We start from the raw sequence: 25,199 nt of genomic DNA, 5'->3' as shown, positions 1-25,199 counted from the left end.
TGCAGTTATGTAAAATATTACGAACACTGAATTACTCAGTAAACTTCTGCAAACTAAGCAATAAAAAAGCAAAGACAGACACAGACGAACTGAATGATAAACACATATTCTCACAAACACAAAACATTGGCTTTATGTAAGACAATCCTCAAGAAGCTGTGAAGTTAACTTTATTAGTGGGAATGATTTATGAGTAGTGTTGCCATCGTGCCTTTGTCCTCTTGTTGCAAATACCTTATGTCTTAACTTTCCAGAGGTTCCTACATTGACAAACCAAAAACTGGTTTGCTTTCCTTGCAGCAAAGGCTTTTGAGGAGATTAGAAAGTTAGCAGTTGCACAGTAAAACAGCATGATGCTGAATAATTTATATAAGATTATGTTTTATACAGCATGTTATGAAATATCAAGGCATTGTATGCTCAAGCAATCAGACTTGGAACTCAGGTTGCATGGTCAGTGTTAGTGTTTTACTCGGGCTTTTGCTTACTGTTACAGAAAACTGAGAATGATGGTTTGTTCACAGCACTTGAGCTTAAGGGAGAGTTTCTGGGGTTTTGGATGGGAACAGAATAAACCCCATTCAGTTACCATGCACACTATAGGCAATGATGTTGAAATGGATCTATCACACCAGAAGAACTGAAACAATAGAAGATTATCAGTTTACAAAATGAATCAGAAGCTGCCCCAGCCAAGCCATTAGCTGCTGTTTACATTCCCAAGTCCCACGCTGGGGTGAAGTCTGACACACCTCTGAACGCTCTGCTTATTCTCTTCAGGCACAGCTGAGTTTGTCCACGTCTGCGTTGGACTGCCATGTCCCCAAATTAACTCTGCCCTCCAGTACTCCCTGAGCAGTGCTGTGCCAAGCACAGCAAAGCGACTGCTTTCTAGACTTCGCATACAACACTGCCATGAGTAGCCCTGGGATCAGATTTACTTCTGCAGTGGTGGCACGCTGCTACTGATACATGTTCGCTGTCAACCCCTGGGTACCTTCTCAGTGCTCTGGCTATGTGGAATTCCTACGCTCGATTGCAACTGCCAACATTTGAGTACGTGTACATGTTTTATTGTGCTCTGCAGCAACTTGTCTCCCACACGGCTGGCGAACAAAGCCCAAATAACTGGGCAAGTAGCGGCGCGGCGCGGCGCGGCCCAGCCGCCCTCAGGACGCGCCACACTCAACAACCGACCGGCGCCATCTTGTAGCAGACGGCCCACGGCCCGCAGCGCTCAAGCCCTCACACGCATCCCGGACCCCTCAGCCCCGCCGTACCACTATTGGCCACTTCGGCTTCCACGCCGCATTCCTATTGGCTGGCAGATACGTCAGTCAAAAGGAGGGCGTGGCTCCGAATTCGGCCTGCAGGGCCGCCCGGCCGACCGAGTGGCGCTTTTCGCCGCCGGCGCTGCGCTTGCGCAAGGCCCTAGTGCTCGGCAAGCCGCGGCGCGGCCCGCAGCTGCGCCTGCGCACTGCAGTCTCACCTCCCCTCCCCCCCCCCACCCTCGGAGCGGAAGTGGTGGGGCCGCGGCAGTTCCGTCTCGGCGTTGTTCGCGCTGGACAAAATGGCGAAGATTGCCAAGACCCACGAAGGTAAAAGGCTGAAATCCGCTCGTGGCGGTGCCCTTTGAAGCTGCGCTCTCCTCTCGCGTCTTCTAATTCCGTTCCTCTCCGACCGCAGCCCTCAGAGGAGCCGGGGGCCGGGCGGGCGGCGGGCGGGCCGGGCCCGCTCGTAATGGCGTCGCCGCCAGTGTCAGCGCCGTGGCCGGGCCGCCGCCTGGCGCTCGAGAGGTGCGCGGCCGGGCCGTGGGGAGCCCCGCGCTGCCTTTGCCGGAGCGGCGCCGCCCCGAGGGCAGCTCCTAAGATGTCGCCCGCCGGGCGCTGCCCGCCGCCCCCCGGTGGCTGCGCGGCCCTCCCTTGGCCGGGAGGCGCCCGCGCGGAGCGCCACGTAGAGACAGCCCTCGGTGCCGCCGCGCTGTGCGGGCCCGGGCGGCGGCGGGAGCGGGCGCTGCCCCCGGAACGCTGCGCGGCCCGAGCACGGCTGCCATAGCGCATCGTGGCGCCGTCGGGAGAACGCTCGCGAGGAGGGCAGGAGGCGCGAGGTCGCGGGGCTTCCGGCCGCTGCTCCGGCCCCGCGGCGGGCTGGGTGGGTGCGTAGCGGAGCTGCGCTGTGTGGCGGCGGCTGTCCTCGGGCCGCCGTGCGGCTGCGCTCTCTGCCGCTCCCGCTCCGCGCAGGGCTTTCCGGGCGGCGTTTTTTCCCGCTCGCGAGCGCCTTGAAGCAAACAAATACAGTTCTTAGCGTTGCTCTGCGTGTTTGCTGCCGTGTTTTGCCTCCTGTGTGCGTGGGGGGTGAGCTGCGTAAGGCTGTGTTCGTTACACATCGGCACACAGGTGCTCGTGCCGCGAATTCAGACGCTTTGCAAATAAGGGCCCAGTGAGACAAGAGGAGCAGTAATACACGCACAGAGGATTTGAGTTCACAATTAAACAGAAAAAAAACCAAGTAAACAGTAAAAAAGAAGGTCCCTTGAGTTTGTTCCTGTGAGCAGACAAACCCCTCGTAGCTCTCCAGCTTATAAGTAAGATCAATTTCAAAGTCTGTGGAGATCTGAAGAAGCGTGATGTCCTGCAGTCCAAAGTTTAAAGTCCTACGCTCCCTTAACGCCCTCACTGCACTTTAGGTATATGCAGTGTATGTTTTGCCAGACTGTAATGTAAGAAGGGAAGTCTGGGTTCCACGTTTCATGTACCACATTGTTTTTAAATGCTGTAACCACGTGAGCATTTTTTTCACTGTAAGGATGTGGTCAAATTCTCACAAAAACATCTCTAGAATTCATAGAAGCCAGAGTGTATCTTCCAGCCTTGAACAACTGCAAGTAAGAAGTAGTTTGGCCACAAACAGCCATACGAAGGAGAGGAGAATACTCAGCAGGTTATCTTTAGGTATTGTCATGTATAAAAATATCATTACTTGCTTTGTAAATTAAATATTTATGGTTGCCCCTTGGTGTGCTGTCAGCTGGGGAAAGCATGGTCACTTCTTACCTTCACGAAACTAGGCCAGCAGCTTTGCTGCATAGAGCAAGCACAAGACTGAGTGGTGGTCAGGATATATACTGTGTGTGGCTGCAAAAGAAAGAAACGTTCTCTGCCTTCTTTTAGAAGAAAGAAACAGTGTCTTTGTGGTCTAAAATCGCTTGGTCCTTCCACTGTCCTCAGTAGCAGTGGGAGCCTCAGGTATTTCATTTCACCCCAGTGCTGCATTGCAGCAAATTGCAAGCGAAATCAGGAACTTGATCTGCCCTTTGAAGGAGACAACCAACCAGAAACACCTAACAAACCTGGCAGAAAAGTGCTTCTTTGAGTTGTTTTGGTTCCACAGTCAAGTAATAGGACAACTGTGCAAAAATGAAATGCCTGAAGGAGTTGTTGGTTGATGGCGTATGTGTGGGGTGTCTCTGAAGATGAGAGACCTCTGTGGGCAAGGCTAAGATCTTAACTCAGCATTAGCGGTTTCTTTCTGGTATTAATGTATTTAGGAGCAAAATGTCTCCAGTCCTCTCCAGGACTTCTCCAACCTGTGCTGTGCTGTTCATGGGGAGCTGAATGTAGGGGCAGGGTTCAGCTGGGGCTCATGGCCAGCAATGTAAGGCTTTCATTAGGCTTCAGCTCTCGTGAGACTCTGGGCAGGTAGCTGGGGTTCCTGCGGTGTGGAGGTGACTGTGCCCTCAGTACCTGCAAAGCTCTGGTCAGCCTGTAGCTGGACTAACAATGATTTTACCTTTATTTTTATCTAATTCTTAACTTTTTTAATATTTGTTTGTAGGCATCTTAGTACCTTTTGCAAGCTGCCTTTGTGGAAAAGCTTTTGGAAATGTATTAGTCCTGAAGAAAAAAAAAAAAAAAAGATGGGCAGCAGTAGTCAATAGCTCAGTAGTGTGTGGTGGAGTTTCTGGGTTATTTGCTAGTAGTACTTCTCTGTAGCTTTTGTAAATGGGTGGGTTTCCCTCCAATTAATGTCATAGGCAGCAGTACTTCAGATGGGGAGGGTGAAGCACGGAATTGTTGAGGCCAGAAAGGGCATTTGAGATCCAGTCCAGCCAGCCTCTGCAAGCATGGGCCTTGGTATTCCTTCTCCCAGTAAGTGCAAATACAGGTGGAAACAATTGTTCTCATGGGATTGGGTGTACCTTAGTGTATCTGTGTCTTGATCATGTTTGTTGAAGACAATTGAATTACCACAACTGGTTTTCCTGTTGCTTTTACCAACACATAGGAGGAGGCGTGGGTAAATCGGTTCCTTGGTTTTGGGGATTACTGAGTTACTGTTCTCTCAAATAGTGCCAAATTTCTGAGGTCGGTGCCTCACCCCAGGGGTGATTGGTGTCAGATCCTGTTATGATAGGAGCGCCAAAGCTCCCGTTGGCCCTCCTTGAAGGGTAGGCAGAAAGCTCAGAAGAGCAGTGGACTCTTCCAAGGTGGTGGCAGAGGCAGGAGTTGTCGCAAGTCGGGCACGTTGAGCTGCCTGCGATGGGAGCTGTGGCTGACCTTCTGCCTGTCTTGTTCTGCAGTGGCCTGTCAGGTTGTTTTGTTTGTTCAAAGGTAATACAGCTTTGCAGTATAGTAGGTATTTTGTTCTTGAATAAGGTGTTGTGCTATGGAATGTTCCCAGCTGTGGCTACTCACGCGCTACCTCCTTTAAACGGGTTTCTTTAAATTAGTAAAATCAGTTTATTAATTGGTGATAATATCTCGAAAGCCACTTTTAATGAGAAAAGTACATTAATTGAGAAAGACCTGTGCCATGTTGTATTGAGAAATACTGTTGTGCTGTAATTGCTTTCCCCGCCATCTCTTTGGAAGATGAGATGCGTTACTGTGAATAGTTTTGAATGGTTTGCTTCGGGCCTTAATACAGCTGGGTTAGTCTGTCCTGGGTAATATTACAGCTTAAAGGAAAGCTGCTTTCTATACATCGTTGTTGTATAGTTTCATGTGATGATTACGTTTAGTTAATTAGTTAGAGATGGTCTCTGAAACTGGGTGGTTTGCTGAGCATGATGATACAAGCACTGCATTTTGTGTACGTTAAGAAAGAGCTGAGTGTTTGGGTATGTTTCCCCTAGATATCGAAGCACAGATCCGAGAAATTCAAGGCAAAAAGCCTGCCCTCGATGAAGCACAAGGAGTAGGCCTCGACTCCACCGGATATTATGATCAAGAGATTTATGGCGGCAGCGACAGCAGGTTTGCTGGATACGTAACTTCCATTGCAGCAACTGAATTGGAAGACGTAAGTGATTGCATTTATTTAAGGAGTTTCTACGTATTCTGCCTTTTATTTGAAGTGATTTATAATTGCAGTTACTGAAAAAAACATGCCTTACTCTGGGCACTCGTCTGATCTGTGTCTGCTCGGACTTGCTGACGTGTGCTCTGACAGTCACAGAGCTCCGGGTGGGCACCGAGGCTGGGGGAGCTGGTGCTCTGTTGGCTTTAGCTGGAGTGCCTGAATTGGTTCTGTCATTGCTGCCAAGGTGAAAAACGAGATGAAAAAACTAATAAAACTCAGTGGCTATTTTAATATTTTCATTTCTACTTCATTTGAATTTTCAGTGCAATTTTTGTGGATTGGCTTTTTTACTGTCTCGTGTGTGGGTGGTTGAAGTTATGTTGTTAAGTTATGTTAAATTCTAATGTTAAACATGTTTTTGGTTTCAGAAGCGATCAAACTACGGTTCTGATCATAAACACACAATGAGTAACTGTGTATTAAACTGAGTGAAGAATATTTTCATGAGGAACAAGGATGTTATGTGTAATCTAGTATTAGCTGGTATCTTTTTATAGTGGCACAGTATTTGAAGACTTTCAGGAATGCATTAATTAAAAATTCCCATTACAGTGCTTCACTGAAATCAGTTCATCATTTTAAGAGCAATTTTTCTTCCACGTTGCTGTAACCTGGTGCATAGAATCTCACTGATACCTGGACAAAGCACACAGAGTATCTTACACGTTTTGAATACTTCTTTTTGGCACTGTGGTTGAGAAGGAACAACCGAGTTAACAGTGCTGGAATTGCTTTCTCAATCTCTTGTTATTACTGAAATATTTTTGGGGGTTACTTACTGACATTTTCTTTGTATTTGTCTGGATTTTAAGAAAAAAAGAATGGTGTGCACCACTTTTCCCATAACAATTAGCACATTGCAGCGTTAGCATTAATACGAAATACTTCTTGTATAGCTATTGAAGATGGCATCTTGGGGTAAATGCAGCACATTCACTGAGTCTGTTAAGGTATCAATGTAGCTGTTTGTTTATCTGTGTCTGGTTCAGCAGTTGATTGCTGGGAGTAATACAGCAGTAGATGTGAAAAGAGTTGCTAAAATTTGGGGTAAATATTCTAGTCCTTTTTTATCTTATCAAGGAGTGTGTTAATGTGACATTGTTACCTAAAGCCAGTATCAGTGTGACTTTGCCACGTCTTTCTTCTGACAGGATGATGATGATTACCCATCTACAAGTTTGCTTGGCCAGAAGAAGCCAGGGTACCATGCTCCAGTGGCACTGCTTAATGACATACCGCAGTCAACTGAACAGGTACGTCTTAACTCAGGGCACAGCAAAAGACTATTTGGGTCTGAGGAGAAGTGTTAGTATTTCAAGACCACATCTTGTTTTCTGAAAGTAGAGGATATCTGTAAAGCATTACAGTATTTTGAGCACTAAGCTTGTCAGTGCTTTCTGTTAGAATTCCTGCGGGTGGTAGAAAATGGCACTTGCACATCTAAAGGCAACGTGTCTGTATATGCTGAACTACTTGCAGACATTGATTGGGTACTTCAAAGATGCAAATATCTGGAACAACTCAGTGTCTCTTAAACTTTTTGTAACAAAAATGTAATCATGTATGTTTTATTCTCCTAAAATATTTTTCTTTGAAACTTAAAAGCATATGAAGTTGTAATAAGTCTTACTGAAAGAAGACTTAAAAAAAGATTCTTCCAAAGAAGAGAGACTGCTGGGATGAAATGCCTCAGAAGCAAATGAACAAGCTTCTTAGAACAGTAACAGGAAGTTATTTGATCAAAAATTCTGCATTTAAATAAACATTCTAGTTTCAGAAGTAAGGTTTATATTGGGGTAGTGTAATGGTCAGCAACGTTTTTCATATTGCTCCTATGTGACTAACCAGCTTTTTTTCTGTTTTTAGTATGATCCTTTTGCAGAACACCGTCCTCAAAAGATTGCAGATCGGGAAGATGAGTACAAAAAGCACAGGCGGATGATGATAATTTCCCCTGAGCGTCTTGATCCTTTTGCAGATGGTAATTTATTTTTGACTTTTCTATACCCTGTTTGAAATCTGTTGTCTTAAACTGTCTTTAGCCCTTTGATTTCTGTTGGCATGCTTATAAACTTAGTTTTGTTTTAAACATCCCCTTTTTGTAGAGGTTGGGTTAAAAACCTAGATGCCATATTCTTCATCTTTATAATACAAGTTTTCTTTCCAGGTAGAAGGACAAGAAAATAATGAGCCATTGCCATAGAAACACAAAGGGTTAAAGGTTTCTCTTTTCTTTTTGTTTTGGGTTGTGCATTATACTTGAACGACTTGTGTATTGAGTGCTCAGTCTTTCAATACCTTGAAAGCTTTCGTTCCAAGTCATAGTTCTACAGGGCTATTGCTTTTGAAATGCTAGTTCTCAAAATAGAGCACCTAATTCTTGCCATCTTACGTAAACTTAGGTGGTATAACTGAAAGAAACAAAAGCATATATAAGACTTTGATACTGTTAATAGTTCAAGTCTGTTCTGATAATTTTAGAATGCGAGTCAGAAAAAGGGGTATAGTGGGTCTGATGGAAAATTTCTTGAGGCGAGTGAGTTTCACTTGTGGAAGTGAGGTGCCTGTTGGCTTAAAATCAGCAGCTGTTTTGCAGGTTTTACAAATTAGAGTTGCAGCCTGCATGAATTCTTAGGGATATTACTTATTTTACTTGCTTAATTGTAATTGATATAAACATGTATTGTCAGAATTCACAGGCCCATACTAACTGTCCTTAATTTCTTTCCTACAGCAGTACTGCTATATGCCAGTCCTGTCTGCATTCTTAAGGGTGCAGTTCAACACATCCTGTGTAGATTATGGTGAAAAAGTATTCCAAAGGAAAGTCCTTTCAAAGCTAGTGTCAGAGTGACACAGCCAATTGGGCAATGATCTTCAGCATAGAAATGTTTAAGAATTTTATTTTTCTCCTAAATGATATTGCTATACCACTTGTATAGCAAATCTGCACATTCTTTTTAATTAATAGTGTCTTTCTCGACAAGTCTTAATTTATATGAAGTTGGGCTTCTTGTAAAGTATGTAAAAGTTAAATTTTAACTCAAGATACAGAGCATAAAACAACAAATGGTACACAAAACCCATTACGTGTGAGTATCGTTGTGGTGGTATATGTATTACGTTCAGATCCCAGTCGCAATTGTTTTTTGAAAAGAGGGGGAAGGTGCTATCAGATTTCTGGGATTTTTTGCTTTTTTAAATGAAGCCCTTTTACAATATGACACTGGAAGATCTGGGAGATGTGTCCAAATTTGTCAAACTTATAAACGGGTCCTTACGATAAAGCATTTTAAAACATTACTTAGGTATGCGGTAGTTATTTATAGTCAGATAACTACTAGGGTTTAGCAGCTTGCACAAGGTAATGTTTTGAATATAAATATCTTTCCAAAGTGTTACTAATGGTAAAGAGATAATTTTCTAGGCTTCTATTCTGCTGCTTGAAGTCAGAACTGCTGATGGAGACAAAGGCACGAAAGTGTACGTATTCCGGATTAGCAACCCAGGAACCCATCACTTCTGAAGACTCTTAACTGTGTTGTCATGCTATCATTTATATCTGCTTTAAAATATTTGTTTGAAACTGCAGTAGTTACGTTTGTGTTCAAACAGGTTAAATTGATCAGCAAACTGAATAAACATAAGATACATGTAATTTTTAAAATTTTCAATCAAAAAGTAAAATTAAATGATCATGGAATAATATAATATTAGAGCAGGACTATAGAGAAAGTTGGTAGATTCTGCTTATCCTGTACTCATTGTGCTCCATTCCTGTTGCTGTTCTTTTCTACAGGAGGGAAGACACCAGACCCTAAAATGAATGCCAGAACATACATGGATGTTATGCGTGAACAGCATTTAACAAAAGAAGAGGTGAGTTGGGGGAGGGGTTTGCATGTGAACTTCGTTTCATTTTGCAGCCTTAGAAATCGTGGTAAGAACAGTGGGAATGGAAATTGTATTGTATTTTTAAATTTTTTCCTTTGGAAAATCATATTCCTCACATGCTGAACCATGATGGTAGACCGTACAGGTGAAAACCTTGAAAAACGTTTGTTCGACGTAATACCAATAGAATGGAGGGAGAAATGCTGTCAGTATATTTTAGTTTGGATTGTTTCATAGCTCTTGGGTTGTTTTTTTTCTTTCAGAGGTAGAGACACAAAACCTGAGAGATACAGAGGGGTGTTCAGTGTTGGAGGGATTTGCTTTTGCGAGCTTTCAATAAGGAGAATCCAGGAAGTTTTTGAAAGGCTTTTGTTGTAGTAGCAACAGCTGGTTAACATTTGGCTTAGAACTTGAAAAGAAAAAATAATAGTAAAACCACCTACTCATAGTTACTAAAACTTTGTTTTAATGGTTTAAAAGATATTGGTAATATAATAAAATTTCTTCTGTGATACTTATAGAGCTGTGTTGTTAATTGGAGCAAGATGTTAGAGTTGCAGTGACCTCTGTTGGTTTACACTGATTTACTCTAATTGACATTAATTGAGGACATAGTTCCCCATTTTGGTAACCTTACTGTATGGACTCAGTGGTAAATGAATAATAGTGTCTGTCAATGTGGTGTTTCAACAGTGTCATTTTGGAATTTTAAATGAGAATTTCATGGCTTTTTTTGTGTCTCTGGGTGTAATTCATATGAACATATTTTCTGATTCATCCCTCTATAATAATTTACTGAGGAGGCATTCATTTGCAACAGGCTAGTAGTAGTTCTAAGGTATTTGTATGGGCAGTAGAAACTGACAGCACTAAAAAATTCTATACGGTTGTATTTCTGCTGTGCTATGAATATTGATAGCAAATGACTTTAAACGTAGTCCCTCCGAACACATAGCCCTGTTGCTATGGAAGAATTGGAAATTTGAGTAGCTAATGGCATGTTACTTGAGCAAAAAAAAATCAAAAAATGGCGTAAAAAGATATCTGATAAGACTGAAAAATCTCTTCATGTCTAATTTGAAGAGGCCTTTGTGTGAAATAAGTTTATCTTTTTTGTGTTCTTAAATAGAGGGAGATTAGGCAACAGCTAGCTGAAAAAGCTAAAGCTGGAGAGCTTAAAGTCGTCAATGGAGCCGCATCTCAGCCACCATCAAAACGCAAGCGGCGTTGGGATCAAACAGCTGATCAGACTCCTGGTGCAACACCTAAAAAGTTATCCAGTTGGGATCAAGCAGAGGTAATAATCCCCGTGTCTATCAGTTTATGTGCAGCAGATATTAATGCTAATCTGCTTGAATTTCAAAGGTTTCTTACTCTAACACATGTACACACTGAAAAGGAATAAAAACAGCAGTCTTCTACTGCAGAAAGTGAGAGAGATTAATACTTAGGCTTTTGTCTTGTGTAGACTCCTGGACACACACCATCTCTGCGATGGGATGAAACTCCAGGCCGTGCAAAGGGTAGCGAAACTCCCGGTGCCACCCCTGGCTCAAAGATATGGGATCCCACTCCCAGTCACACGCCAGCAGGAGCTGCAACACCTGGACGGGACACACCTGGTCATGCAACACCAGGCCATGGAGGTGCCACTTCCAGCGCACGTAAAAATCGATGGGATGAAACTCCTAAAACAGAAAGAGGTATGTATGGCGAAGTGGAGAGTGTCTAAGGAATTTTGAATGGCAAATACTGTAGGAGTTTTTCACCTTACGTAAACAGCAGAAGCAAGCAAAAGGCAGTAAGTAGCTACATTCTGACATCTAGTGGTTGATGTGATGTTTTTATCTGAGCTTGTGTAGCACTGAATTCTGTCAGTTTAACCCACTTCTCTGAACCCAGCTCTGCTCAAAAATGGTATCAGAATTGTTTGGTATGTTCACTGACTGCTGCTGGAATTTTGATGATTAATTAGGACAAAATAACTCATTTTATGTTGAATTGCTTTTTGTTATACAATTGTGTGTCTGTGCTGTTTCTGAACTGTTGAATTTTTTGACTTTTCCAATTTTTTTGAAAACTTGCTTAAACATTGAGATGAGTTTTAGAACATTTAGAACATTTTGTCACCTATCTTAATTTGAGTTAAGCTCATGTGGCAGGGAACAGTGAAACACCACTGTTAAAGGTTTATCAAGGGAGCGTGTGGAGTACTTTGTCCATTATCTAGAATATTTGGGTTCTTTCATATTTTTTAGAATTTTATCTATTTATTTAAAGATTCAACAAGAAGATACAGTTTTTTCTTCAAAAAAATAAAATTATCTGTTGGATGTTTTCAGCGTTCACAAAAGTAATCATAACTTTTCTAGTGTGTTTGTTGTATGCTTGCTGATTCATGTAGAAATGAGGATGAGATAATGAAAATGGAATTGGATGTTTTTGCTATGGACTATAGTCCTGTTCGGTTTTCTACAAAAATTGTGTTGTTTTTCTTTAGATACTCCGGGACATGGCAGTGGATGGGCTGAGACTCCTCGTACGGATAGAGGTGGTGATTCCATTGGTGAGACACCAACCCCAGGAGCAAGTAAAAGAAAGTCCCGATGGGATGAAACACCTGCTAGCCAGATGGGTGGCAGCACTCCTGTTTTGACACCTGGCAAAACACCCATTGGTACACCAGCTATGAACATGGCAACTCCTACGCCAGGTAAGCCCAATCCATTCTCTAAGGCTTCACTTTCTCACATGAAAATGAAGCTTAAACCTGTAAATTGTATACTGAAATGGACTTTTAGCTAATGTACTGTTCTGACGATCTGAAAACGTTTAGTATATGTTCAGTTTACCTGTTTTAAATGCCCATAGGAGCTAAGGCTATGGTCTGTTTGTGTTCATTCTGGATGGTAAAGACATTAGTGTGGTATTGGCTACAGATGTCAAGTGTGGAAAGTTAAACTTCATGTAAATCTATCTTCTGTTTATGGAAGTTTTTTTAAAAAATCTTTTTAATTTGAATATAGGTCATATCATGAGCATGACTCCTGAACAGCTGCAGGCTTGGCGCTGGGAGAGGGAAATTGATGAGAGAAACAGACCACTTTCTGATGAAGAATTGGATGCTATGTTCCCAGAAGGATATAAGGTAATTCATTTGAATGAGACTGCAGCAGACTGATAGTTTTCTTCTGTCAGGGGACATTGATTAAAAAAAAAAAGAAGTCCAATATGTAGAATATTTCACAGAAGCTGTTGATTAATTCACATAGAAATTTGTTTGGTTCAGTTGCTCGTTTACTGTAAATCCATTAAAGGGAGAAAGTAACGTTTGTTTCCATGGCCAGTTCTTATTTTGCTTCTCAGTGTTAAGAATGTCTCCTAAGTTCAGAAAGAAAGCCCAAATATGGAAAAACAGGAGAAAGTCACAGATTCCAACTTCACAAATACACAGTGTTGATACAAATACTGAAGTGTGTGGGTATTTTTTTTTTAGTAGTGTCTAAAGACTCATGAAGTCTGTTATCCAAGCCCTCAGAAGTGAAACTGACCTTTCTTCTGAAATATTGTCAGTAGAGAATAAGCATGAATATAAACTATCCTACTGAATTTATGAATTAGATCACTGAATGTGGGATCTGATGTATGAAGTAACACAACAAATCTACAAAAGGCTAAACCCCTTTGTTCTATTTTATTTCTGTTTTGTGTTTGAGACCTTGCTCAATTTGCATCTGCTGTGGTAAGAGGGGTCTTGAAGGCTGTGGAGGTTATTCTTTAGTACTGTGGTACAATTTTTACCATATTTCCTTCTTTCTTCTGTAGGTTCTTCCCCCACCAGCTGGTTATGTACCTATTCGTACTCCAGCACGTAAACTTACAGCAACTCCCACACCTTTGGGTGGTATGACTGGATTCCACATGCAGACAGAGGACCGGACTATGAAGAGTGTCAATGACCAGCCTTCTGGCAACCTTCCATTCCTGAAGCCAGATGATATCCAGTACTTCGATAAGCTGCTGGTAAATGACATTTCACTCATGCTGATTAAGGTTTTCTGATCTTTGAAAGTATAGCCTGTTAATTTGTCTGGAATTATTTCTAGGTTGATGTTGATGAATCAACTCTCAGTCCTGAAGAGCAGAAGGAGAGGAAGATAATGAAATTACTTTTGAAAATAAAGAATGGCACACCTCCCATGAGAAAGGTAAGATTAGTGGTCATTCTTACCACTTCATCTTCTAACACACTGCCTTTGTATTCAAGTTCATTTTCAGACTCTTTTTTTTTTCACCTGCTTGTCCTTAGGATTCTCTTCAAAATTATCTCCAAAGCTTTGCTGTCTGTTTAGCTCTTTCTCTTCCTTTGGTATCTGTGTTACTTTTGGTTTGTCATTCGATGTAATTTGTTGTTGCTGCTCTTTGTGCAGTCATGCTGATTGCTAAGTATCATATGATTTACAGAATATAATAATATAAGAATTCTTAATTCTGGGAAAGTAGATTCTGTAGTGCTGTTTGGTTACAGGGCTTTGTGATTCTCTAGATTTGGCTTCTTAAATTGACAATGTAGCTCTTGAGTTTGTAGCTTGCTCATGCAATAGATTACAGATTTTTTGCAGTTTAACTCTAAACTGATCTCAGCACCTGTCAATGTAAAATGTCTTTTTAGGTGGTGCCATCCTTAGTACTGAGCATGCTTTTCTTTAAAGTGGAATACCCATGGCCTATCACCTGATGTATTTGTGTGGAAAATGGTGGTAGGGACAGGTCTTATGAAGCCTGTGGTTACAATAGATGATATTTTAACTTGGTTAATACCTACTTGTTCAATAACTGTTCAGTATTGTTTCCTTAGTTTAAATGACAGTTGGTTTTTTTTTTTTTTTAGGCTGCATTGAGACAAATTACTGATAAAGCTCGGGAATTTGGAGCTGGGCCACTGTTTAATCAGATTCTACCATTGCTGATGTCACCAACACTGGAGGATCAGGAGCGCCACTTACTTGTCAAAGTCATAGACAGAATTCTGTACAAACTGGATGACCTGGTCCGACCATACGTACATAAGGTCTGTTGCAGTTTGCTCATCTTTAATTTGCTTTTCTGATCATTATAGGAGAAGCATACAGTTCATCTGCATAGCAGAAGAGATGACAATATCATGAGGTTTTTTTAGGTCGTATTGGCTTTCGTATTTTTTCAGTCAAACTTTAACGTATTGGAGTGTGATCAAAATGCAAATATTACAATGTTAAGGCATAATGTTAAAAGAATACATGCATGCTTGAGAGAGGGAGGGAGATTTTACCTGGTGTAGCTACAATCTGTGGGGGAAGTTCTTCAAAAAAAGAGTTGTAGGGGGGGAAAAAAAAGCATAACAGATCTAAGACTTTTTTGGTCATCATAGAGTTGAAAGCTTGAATCCATGGAATTACCTCAGCTTTGTGGAACCCTAATTTTCTTACTAGGGCCAGAAATACTACCTAAAGTATTCACAAATGGAAATGTGATTTTTTTTTTCATCTCTTTCAGATTCTTGTCGTCATTGAACCACTGCTGATTGATGAAGACTATTACGCCAGAGTGGAAGGCAGAGAAATTATTTCCAACTTGGCTAAGGTAATAAATTTTAATTCTGCAGTAGGAGTTATCTTATATATAGCCACACAGAGCTGCTTATAGTCATGGCAGAAAAATGTAGTGTGCTGTCCATAAATCTGTGTGTTTTGTATGTTCTTTCAGGCTGCTGGTTTGGCAACAATGATTTCTACGATGCGACCTGATATTGATAACATGGATGAATACGTCCGAAATACCACAGCTCGAGCCTTTGCTGTTGTTGCCTCTGCTTTGGGCATTCCTTCTCTGTTGCCATTCTTGAAAGCTGTCTGTAAAAGCAAAAAATCCTGGCAAGCGAGGCATACTGGCATCAAGATTGTGCAGCAAATTGCTATTCTTATGGGTTGTGCTATCTTGCCTCATCTCAGGAGCTTGGTTGAAATTATTGAACATGGTAGGTTCTGCTTTCCCTGGCGTCAGATTTGTATTTGGAATTTTTCTCCTGTACCTTGTTGAGATGAAGTGTTACTAAGGCACAGTTTTATGTGGCCTTTTTTACAGTGAGAAATAACTCCCCTGACTTTGAAAGAGATGTAGTAATTGTTTTCCTGAAAATTAAGTGGTTACTTTTTTATGCTATCTGAATAGTTTTTCTACTTTGAGTTTAAGATACAAGAAGTGGTACTAAACAGTGTTCTTTTGCAGGTCTTGTGGATGAGCAGCAGAAGGTTCGTACCATCAGTGCTTTGGCTATTGCTGCTTTAGCTGAGGCAGCTACTCCCTATGGTATTGAGTCATTCGATTCTGTTCTGAAGCCTTTATGGAAGGGTATACGTCAACACAGAGGAAAGGTATGTCTAAAATACTTCGAGTTTGAACCAAAATGAATATGTATCTTCTGTAACTCATTGGAAATATATTTCTTCATTTAAACAGGGTTTGGCTGCCTTTTTGAAGGCTATTGGTTATCTGATTCCACTCATGGATGCTGAGTATGCAAACTATTATACCAGAGAAGTCATGTTAATTCTTATCAGAGAGTTCCAGTCTCCTGATGAAGAGATGAAAAAAATTGTTCTGAAGGTACGTCAGAATTATTTGTTCAGACACTGGAAGCGTAGTAAATTAAACTGATAAAACCTGAACGTTTAGCATTAACATGGAATATACGTTTCCTGTTCTTTAAGACAAACAAAACCAAAACACCACAAACAGACAAACTGTACACAGAATTAAAATTGTTGGCTTTTTTTTTTTCCTACTAGGTGGTAAAGCAGTGTTGTGGTACAGATGGTGTTGAAGCAAACTACATTAAAACAGAAATCTTGCCACCATTTTTCAAACACTTCTGGCAGCACAGAATGGCATTGGACAGGAGAAATTACAGACAGGTATTTTTCCAGTGGAATTTTTTTGTTGGTAGTAGAACAAAATTTGTGTTGGGGTGTTCATTCAAATTAGATGCTTTGTTTTGTGTCTTGTACGTCCTGTGTGTGAACTGTGCTTGGAATAGTGGTTTAGAAACTGTTCAGTCAGGACTTTCACACCAGGCACTTTATCTCTGAATATGAATCTACGTCAGTTCTAAGGTGAGGTAGTTCACCCTATTTGTGTCTTTTAAAACTGGATGACTACAGTTGTTCACTTTAAGCTTAAAGAATGCTTCATTGGTCTTAAGGCAAGTTTAGAGCTTCTCTTTGTTTACTACTAGTAGTGGCTACAGTAGCTATACTGGTGCATCCTTTTTTCATTGTGTTCCTCTCTTCTCTATGCCATTGCATTTTTACTCTATTCCTAGATAGAATCTGTTTTGAAATTACCATTTGTAACTTTTTCTTGAAAAACGATTTCCACTGAAATGAAATGGGAAACCAGCATGATGCTGCTACTGCTTTTCAGGCTGGGGAGAGAGATTTTCAAGAGTTAGAAAGAAGGTTTTAACAATGTTTGCTCACTTAACTATTTGTATATTTCAGCTGGTGGATACAACAGTGGAGCTGGCAAATAAAGTTGGAGCAGCAGAAATTATTTCTAGGATTGTGGATGATCTGAAAGATGAGGCTGAACAGTACAGAAAAATGGTCATGGAAACAATTGAGAAGATAATGGGAAATCTGGGTGCGGCAGACATTGATCATAAGCTAGAAGAACAACTAATTGATGGGATCTTGTATGCCTTTCAAGAACAGACCACAGAGGTATGGCCAACTTAATTGGAGCTATGGTCAACTTAACTGAAAGGTAGCTCAATGTTAGTTATGGAGAGGTGTGTAGTTGTGAGTTAGGTGTTTCTAACCCTTGCATAGATTTGAGTGCTCAGATCAACAACATCCACATGCTAGATGTAGAACGTTAGCATTTCAGTAACAGTTTTAGATGGTGCCAGGTTTAATGAAAGTGTGGTGGTTTTGGTCTAACTGTCTCGTGTTTTGAAACCCAGGATTCTGTGATGCTGAATGGCTTTGGCACAGTGGTTAATGCTCTTGGCAAAAGAGTGAAGCCCTACCTGCCGCAGATCTGTGGTACGGTTCTGTGGCGTTTGAACAACAAGTCAGCGAAGGTGCGGCAGCAGGCTGCTGACCTCATCTCTCGTACTGCGGTGGTCATGAAGACTTGTCAAGAGGTACTGAGTTGACTCATGTCAAATTAGCTACAGTATGTCACAGTAACGAGAAGGAGGAAAGTTTAACTTTGAAATCTTCTTACTTGGTTGTAGGAAAAACTGATGGGACATCTGGGTGTTGTGCTGTATGAGTACCTGGGTGAAGAATATCCAGAGGTACTGGGCAGCATCCTTGGAGCGCTTAAGGCTATTGTTAATGTCATAGGTACGTTTATGTAACAACTGTGTGCCTGGTCAAGAGTGAAATGAAAAGAATGTGAAACTTACTATGCCTCTCTTAATTCAATAGGTATGCACAAGATGACTCCACCTATCAAAGATCTGCTGCCACGGCTTACACCTATTTTGAAGAACAGACATGAGAAAGTACAGGAGAATTGTATCGATCTGGTTGGGCGCATTGCAGACAGGTAGGCTGAGTAACGATATAACTGATCCTCTCTGGAAGCAATTGCTGTAGCAAAAGCTAGACTAGAGTATCAGGTTTGACATCTGGGTTTTTTGTATCTCCTGTTATTTCTTAAGTTTTATTTTGAAAGTTTAACTTAACATTTAAGATGAAGTATATAGCAAATGATCTGTTATTGTAATGATGTTATATGCAAATGTTTTGTAAGAAGTAAACTTTCTATGTTTTCAGATTTTAAATGTATTATATCTATGTGTTCCTTGTAAACTGTTAATCAGTGAAGGTCTAGTTTAAAGGATACTTTAAGTAAATTGCTTAAATAACATCCCTCTGTTCATAGTGAATAAATAGGTACTGCAATTTATGAGACTATACTTTAAAACCGAGCAGAACTGAAGAGAGCACTTTATTTTCTTTCAGAGGTGCAGAATATGTTTCTGCAAGAGAATGGATGAGGATCTGCTTTGAGCTGCTGGAGTTACTAAAAGCTCACAAGAAGGCTATTCGAAGAGCCACAGTAAATACTTTCGGATATATTGCAAAAGCTATTGGGTAAGTTGGTCTAATGCTTTATCTAGTTCTACACGCAGTTATCTAATGTAGTGAGGATTGTGAATTTTACTGGAGACAAATATTCAAACTCCTCTACAGTTCATCTGTTAAATGTGTACACTTGATTTTTATTCATTTAGTAAGAGAATATAGACATATTCTTATTAGCATAGAGTGCTACACTTTTGAACTGAATTGGTCGGCTAGCAAGTTTAGAGTATAAATTGGTAGTAAGATATGCTTGTCTTCTCAAGTCTTGATAGTGTGATATGCATTCAAACTCTCTATATTCTTTCATAGCTCTCCTTTAAATACTGTTTTTCTTATTTTTCCTTAAATCAGTGCTTCTTCAATTAGCACGGGGTTTTTTTTTACTTCCACGTTGAGGTATTGCAAGTCGGCAAATCATAGCTTGAAGCACAATTCCTGTTTCTCTACACTCTTAAATGAATGACCAGTTACTAACTTGAAACAGAAATAACCAGCTAGAAAGCAGTGTACTAACTGGGCTTCTCCGTACCTAGTTGCATATCTGTCTAAAGTCTTACCTGCAATTAATGTGTTAAATTTTATACAAATTCTAATTGCCTGTGGGATCAGAGTAATAATGGGAAGACTACTCCTGTCTCCCAGAGTTGGTTTACAAACTAACTATAGGATGAACAAAAGCTGAGTCTAGATGTTGATGTGTTATTGTTTTTTAATAAAAAGTTGGTGATTTAAGAAGTAATGTTTTGTGCTTACTTAAACTCTGTTGCAATTTTGTGGTTTATGGTGCTCCTCAGGAAATGTTAACTTCTTGAAGAAGGGCTAAGCAATGTTCTGCTGTTTTTTGTTTCAATGTCAACTAATTTACCTATATTCTCACCAAATCTATTGACGTAGACATATGTATTTTCTTTTCCAGACCTCACGATGTCTTGGCTACGTTGCTGAATAACTTGAAAGTTCAGGAAAGGCAGAACAGAGTCTGTACTACAGTAGCAATTGCTATTGTAGCTGAAACATGCTCACCTTTCACAGTGCTGCCTGCACTCATGAATGAATACAGAGTTCCAGAACTGAATGTCCAGAATGGTGTGTTAAAATCTCTTTCTTTCCTGTTTGAATACATTGGAGAGATGGGAAAAGATTATATTTATGCCGTTACGCCATTGCTTGAAGACGCTTTAATGGACAGGTGAGTGCAGTTCTTTGTATGCATTGTCCAGTTATCCACGGTCACATTAAATATGTAATTGGGTCTTAGCAAATATGCACATCGTCCCTGTTTGCTAAAAATTGCTCAGTAACAAACATTGTTGGGTACCCATTATCTACAAATAATTCAAGTTATATACTTCTATTTTGCTAACGCTTTTGAAGATGAACATGGTACAGCCATTTTAGTTGGGTTACTATTTGCTGTGTTCAAACCACTTTTGATCATTTCTGTTGTTAGTCCCTTTGCTACAGAGTTGATAGCACAATAATTGCCAGAAAACTGTCCTTTGAATTAATTGATTTTTGGTTACTCTGCCTCTTAGTGTCGGTAGATGTGAGTTAAAAGCATATATTGGTGCTTTTAAAATAATGTAATTGAAAATAGTCATGGTGCTTGTCCAGGTATGTTGCTTCTGAGTATGATTTACTAACACAACATTGTTTTCTTTTCAGAGATCTTGTACACAGACAAACAGCCAGTGCTGTGGTGCAACACATGTCTCTTGGTGTTTATGGGTTTGGCTGTGAAGATTCCCTTAATCATTTGTTAAACTACGTATGGCCTAATGTGTTTGAAACCTCTCCACACGTCATTCAGGCAGTCATGGGGGCTCTGGAGGGCCTCAGAGTTGCTATTGGCCCTTGCCGAATGTTGCAGTATTGTTTGCAGGTATGTCCTGATGTATGCTGCATGGGCAGCAGTCACCAAACAGGCTTCTGTTGCCTGTTGGAAGCATGTGGATGCCCCCTCCCTGCCATGGGAGGGAGCTTAGAGCAACCTGCTCTAGAGGGAGGTGTCCCTGCCTACAGCACCGGGTTGGAATTAGATATCTTAAAGGTCCCTTCCAACCCAAACATTCTGTGATTCTCTTAAGGGAGACGAGAAGTCAGCTGAAGGAGATATCCAGTAAAGGAAAACAGGCTGGCTTTTCATCTCTTTTAACGTACCATTCTGTACCAAGGATTTTGATAATGGAAACATGCAATGAGAACAGCTTTTTTTTTTTTTTTGTGAGATAACTGATTGCACTGAGGCACTTGCATAGAAATAGCAGCATAGAATTAGCAGATAATATAGAATATAAAGTGACTAAAAATTGGCTGACTTGTAAAGTAGAAGTGTGCAATTTTGAGGATAGTAAATAATGATTGGGGGAATAAATCAGTAGTGCAGAACGTTAGGAAAACAAGTAACAAGCAGCATTATTAAAGAGAGGATAGGATCGATAATAAATCAACATAATGTGTTGCTGGCTAAAGGAAACAGTAAGATGTTTAAATCTGTTTAAGTGCACAGTGTTAGAAAATGGTGCCTGGATCAGAGTTTATACCGTTCCATTCACGCTAGTCAGTCCAGCTTCTGTGAATGCATACATGGAGGTAGAATATGGAGGCTCCTTTTCTGTGTATTTGAGTGTAACAGTTCTTGCTGTATTGGCTGTAGAATTTAAGTGCACATGGCAGATAAGAAGCTAGATTATATATTCACAACACTGATAATTACATGTTTATTGTAGTTCATTCCTAATAATTGATATTAAGTATTATCACAGTGCTTTTCAAATGGCTGTTGTTTAAAACTTGGTTAAATGCAGTAATGGGCTTTTAGAACAGAAGCTTAGAATAAATGTTGTTTTGTTTTGTTCTCTAGGGTTTGTTTCACCCTGCCCGGAAAGTCAGAGACGTTTATTGGAAGATCTATAATTCCATCTACATCGGCTCACAGGATGCTCTGATAGCACACTATCCAAGAATCTATAACGATGAAAAGAACACCTATATTCGTTATGAACTTGACTACATCTTATAATCTTCTTGTTCTGTTGTTTGTGTTTAATGCACAGCTGTTCTTCACATAAACGCTTCAGATTTGATGATGTAAAATTTTAAAATATTGGAGATGAGTATAGAGCTGGGCAGAGGCAGAGGTAGGAATCCAGTAGCATGATTTTTTAAATATGTCCTTGTTTTTTGATGTTAAACAGTTAAAGCCAGTAGTGACCAAGAAAACAGTGATTACAGTATACAGGAGGGATTTCATTTTTGGTTCATCTTTATGAAGATTTAGATTTCATTCCTTGTGTTTAAAGGGGTTGTTTATTTGAGAAATAAACATTTGTGTATAAAATCTAATTTGTGTGTGGTTTTTGGACTGAGAGACTTGTAAAACGAGTCTCTGATGGATCTAAGTATTTGTTCATGTAATAAATAGGTGGAGTCAAGCATTTTAACCCTTTTGTCATCCCCTAGCTTTTGAATAAATAAGAAAAATATACAAACTGTAGTTAATGTGTGTATCTTTGTCGTGCAATAATTCAGCTGTACTCGGGCTGGCAGTTGTGGTGGTGGCAGTTTGTTTTCTTGGAGAAAGTAGTAGTAAATTGCTTGGTGGTTCTGCTTCATCTGCATTATCCTGGTTGTAAGGTTGATTTGTTTGTTACTGTTGTCAAAAAGTGAGCAATTTGTTAGTAGTTGTGTGTGAAATCACTTGTATGACTTGAGCAATCACGATTAGCTTGTCTTCTAGCCACGTGTAGGTTGCATAAAATGGCAAGTGATGTTTATGGGCTGTGCTATAATTCCTGTGAAGCGTTAGGGAAGTCGCTGGGCACCTGAGATGAGACAGATGCAGAGCATGCAGATGTGACGTACAGAATGTGCATTTTGTCAGCTTGAGATAAAAATGTTTTATTTCCTTCTTTGCTCTTCTCCTTCTCTCCTGTGCACATACTGGAGAGAAAAAAGAAGGGCATAGTGCTATTTGACAGTATGCCACATAAAACACAAGGTTACGTCATTCTGGTAGTGTTGGGTAGTGTTTCATGTCCATAAGAAAACACAACAAATGCTAGTGATTGGATACCGGGCATGTTCTTCTTGTGCTGCAGTTTGTTATTCAAGTTGGGTGATTAATTTCCATCTCACCAAGATGGGTGCAATGTTGCCAGCTGGCCTCTGCTGTTTTACACGAATGTGAGATTGTTCAGCATTTAAGGAAATTCCACCTTACCTCTCAAGACTTAAGTTTTTATTAGGAGATGGGGGCAGTGTGGCAGCAGTTTGCAGCTTGCTTGTTTATGAACGTACTAATTTGTTAGGAACTGATTTTTCTGTAGTAGTAGTAGTGTGCATACTACATAAAGTTTGAACTTATTAGGTGAAAACAATAAGAACTTCTTGAAGACTTTGTTGTTGAATAGTTGTCTGAATTGTTCATTCCAGTTTTTCTAGTGCTTTCTCACTGAATAATCTCATTTACTTTATAGATGACCTGCCACCTTTGCTTCTTCAGTAGTTCTGCAGGATAGGACAGGGTAAGTGCCAATGGAGAGCGTGAAGGGCAGAAATAAATCACCTTTTTTTACAAGATAAGCCAAAATAGAGCTCTGATACAGGCGGGAATGGGTGAGGACTTGCAACTTTTAGTTGTATCTCAGATTTTTTTTTTCTTTTTTTAAGCAAATCATATAGTAAGTCTTCTTGTAGGGTTAAGTACAGGAACTTCAGCTTTTTGCCTTTCAAGCTCTTCACTATCACTCAAAAGTCATTTTAAAAATGGTTTTGCAGAAGATGCAAACTTTTTCTTTCCCAAGAATGAAGAAAAGGGGAAGGAGATCTGCTGAAGCAGCTGTACACAAAATTGTGTTCATATTTGGTGGTTTTCTTCGATATGCCTAGCATCTAGTATGAAATTTAGATTGAAATAACAATACTGAAGTGCAATTCCAGCATCAGAACTCTTAAATAAAAAGACCCCCTCTGGGTCATACACAGTTTTGATAAGACTTTATAGGAGTAGCTTTACAGAACTTTACTTGTGTTCTTTAGCAACCATAGCATGTTTTATTTGGCACAGACAGATGGAGGGGACGGTCTCTAATAGTACCGACTCCCATTGTTCTGTCCAGTGGCAAAAGGTTTTGGGGAAGAAAGTGAAGTAACTGGAGATACGATCTTAAGAACTTGGCTTTTTGCTTGTAAAGCAGAATGCTGGCAGAATGCATAATGATGTTTCTATTTCAATGCTGCTATATTTTAATACTACTAAAACATAAATATATATATGGATTTCAGCTTGCAGTAAATATGTAGGTCACTCCGAAAGTAATGCCTCCTATGGAAGCTACAGCAGATACAGAGAACCAGAAGCATCCTTGTGAGGGTACGTTAGCATTCTGTTTTTGAGGCTGCTTTTTCAGGTGCTGAGAAAACTGTTACAAATCTTCTGTGGATTTCTTACATAGTTTAATCATCTGAGTCTTGAGAGTCCACGAGTATTTGGTGAAATGAGGAATTTTTACCACAATGCTGACATGGGGATATTGACCTGTTGGCCTTTTTGTATAGCAGTGAGTTGAAGATACTGAGACTGGGATACCTCTAGCTAGATTTACTTAAATTTAGTTACATGTATTCACATGGCATTCATCTATCTGGGGACGGAGGTCCTTCTTTTCCAGTACAGATGAAAACCAACCAGAATAGCAAATGGGGGGGTTTACTTTGAGGCTGTGGCCGGTGATCACCTGCAGATTCTGGACAACAGCAGGCAAAGCGTTCAAATGAATGGAAAGATCAGGTTGCTGCCATGGAAAATCCATTGATGAATAATTAATTATGCAATTAATGTAGAAAAATGTATTAGGCTAAGCGAACAAAAAATGAACTCCTACTGCTGTGCAGAAATGGGAGACTTGCTGTTCTCTGGCAACTGAGAAGTTTACATTGCTGCAGAGTTACTGTGATGCTTGCTAAGTACGTGTATGGGTCTGAGACTTGGATGTCCAGAGAGCCTCATCTACCTTATTTAGATTCCTTTATAAAGGGAACCAAGTGTTCCTTCCCAGCTCACCCCACACACCTCTCTGCTTTTACATACTGTTCCTGACCTTGTCAGTGAATCACAAAAGAAACTGTGGACAAAATCCTCACTGGTAGCAGCCCCAGTTCTTCTGAACAGGTTCATCCAGTATGCTGAATGGGAGGGGGGACCTGTCAGGAAAAAAGGATGTGTCATTTTTTATTTCTTCTTCAAGTACAATTACAATGATACGTTTGCAAAGGGACTTGAATTAAAAGAGCAGAGCGTGAGCAACGCTGCCTTGGACTCTTCCTAGCTTAGAGTAATAAATTTTACAACTGTGTGCCATTTTTGGTTGTAACTGTTTGTTTCTACTTTCTTAATGTGAAGAGGATGCAATGCTTGTGTATACCCATGTTTCCTTACAGTTTAAACTTCTGCACTGAAACACGTCCTGTTACAGCCTGAGTTGATGAGGCCAAAATCAGCCAAGGCTGGTGGTCATCCTTCAGGCATGGTGGCCTTAAGGACTGGCAGAGGTTTTTTTGTGTGTGTTTTGTCTGAGCTACTTTCTGAATGGAGCAAAAGGTAACGATACGGTTACCTGAATTTCACGTTGACTCATAGTTAGATCTCTTCTATACCTCTGTCTGTTCTGGTAGACTTTCACACACGTACACCCACGTTCTACCTGCTGTTCTGATTCACATGTTCTTGCTTTGTATACACCTCACTTTTCCATGGCACACCTGTCCTGCACCTCCTCCTGGATCTGTGTCAGACCTCCATTCCCT

At 40.5% G+C, this 25,199-nt stretch overlaps 1 protein-coding gene across 4 annotated transcripts; it reads left to right on the top strand.

Annotated features, from left to right (window-relative positions):
• Nucleotides 1-1,512: 1,512 nt before the first annotated feature.
• Nucleotides 1,513-21,888, top strand: SF3B1 (splicing factor 3b subunit 1). Of its 4 annotated transcripts, XM_421912.8 has the most exons (25): nt 1,513-1,598; nt 5,135-5,301; nt 6,513-6,614; nt 7,228-7,342; nt 9,161-9,240; nt 10,385-10,552; nt 10,724-10,958; nt 11,756-11,968; nt 12,282-12,403; nt 13,081-13,278; nt 13,362-13,463; nt 14,147-14,326; nt 14,791-14,877; nt 15,001-15,271; nt 15,523-15,668; nt 15,754-15,900; nt 16,083-16,208; nt 16,794-17,015; nt 17,258-17,440; nt 17,534-17,645; nt 17,730-17,850; nt 18,270-18,401; nt 19,309-19,581; nt 20,058-20,274; nt 21,256-21,888. In XM_421912.8, the coding sequence occupies exons 1-25, from the start codon at nt 1,571-1,573 to the stop codon at nt 21,412-21,414; spliced, it is 3,906 nt and encodes a 1,301-aa protein (XP_421912.3). In that variant the 5' UTR covers nt 1,513-1,570; the 3' UTR covers nt 21,415-21,888. The 4 variants fall into 4 exon arrangements, 3 of the variants coding, with proteins under 3 accessions (XP_421912.3, XP_040559531.1, XP_015144977.1); XM_015289491.4 differs by lacking the exons at nt 1,513-1,598; nt 5,135-5,301; nt 6,513-6,614; nt 7,228-7,342 and adding an exon at nt 8,149-8,844; XR_001467449.4 differs by lacking the exons at nt 10,724-10,958; nt 11,756-11,968; nt 12,282-12,403; ... (14 more) ...; nt 20,058-20,274; nt 21,256-21,888 and adding an exon at nt 8,789-8,844 and having other exon boundaries at nt 10,385-10,531.
• Nucleotides 21,889-25,199: the final 3,311 nt, after the last annotated feature.

The sequence above is a fragment of the Gallus gallus genome, chromosome 7, assembly GCF_016699485.2.
Source record: "Gallus gallus isolate bGalGal1 chromosome 7, bGalGal1.mat.broiler.GRCg7b, whole genome shotgun sequence".
NCBI classification, from domain to species: Eukaryota; Metazoa; Chordata; class Aves; order Galliformes; family Phasianidae; genus Gallus; species Gallus gallus.
This window is presented reverse-complemented; position numbering and strand designations above follow the sequence as displayed.

Excerpts from the sequence above, each read along its gene's own strand:
- SF3B1 (XM_421912.8), top strand. The coding sequence starts at position 1,571 with ATGGCGAAGATTGCCAAGACCCACGAAG. Across the intron at positions 15,901-16,082 it reads TGAAAAAAATTGTTCTGAAG|GTGGTAAAGCAGTGTTGTGG; the intron begins GTACGTCAGAAT and ends TTTTCCTACTAG. Across the intron at positions 17,016-17,257 it reads TTCAAGAACAGACCACAGAG|GATTCTGTGATGCTGAATGG; the intron begins GTATGGCCAACT and ends TTTGAAACCCAG.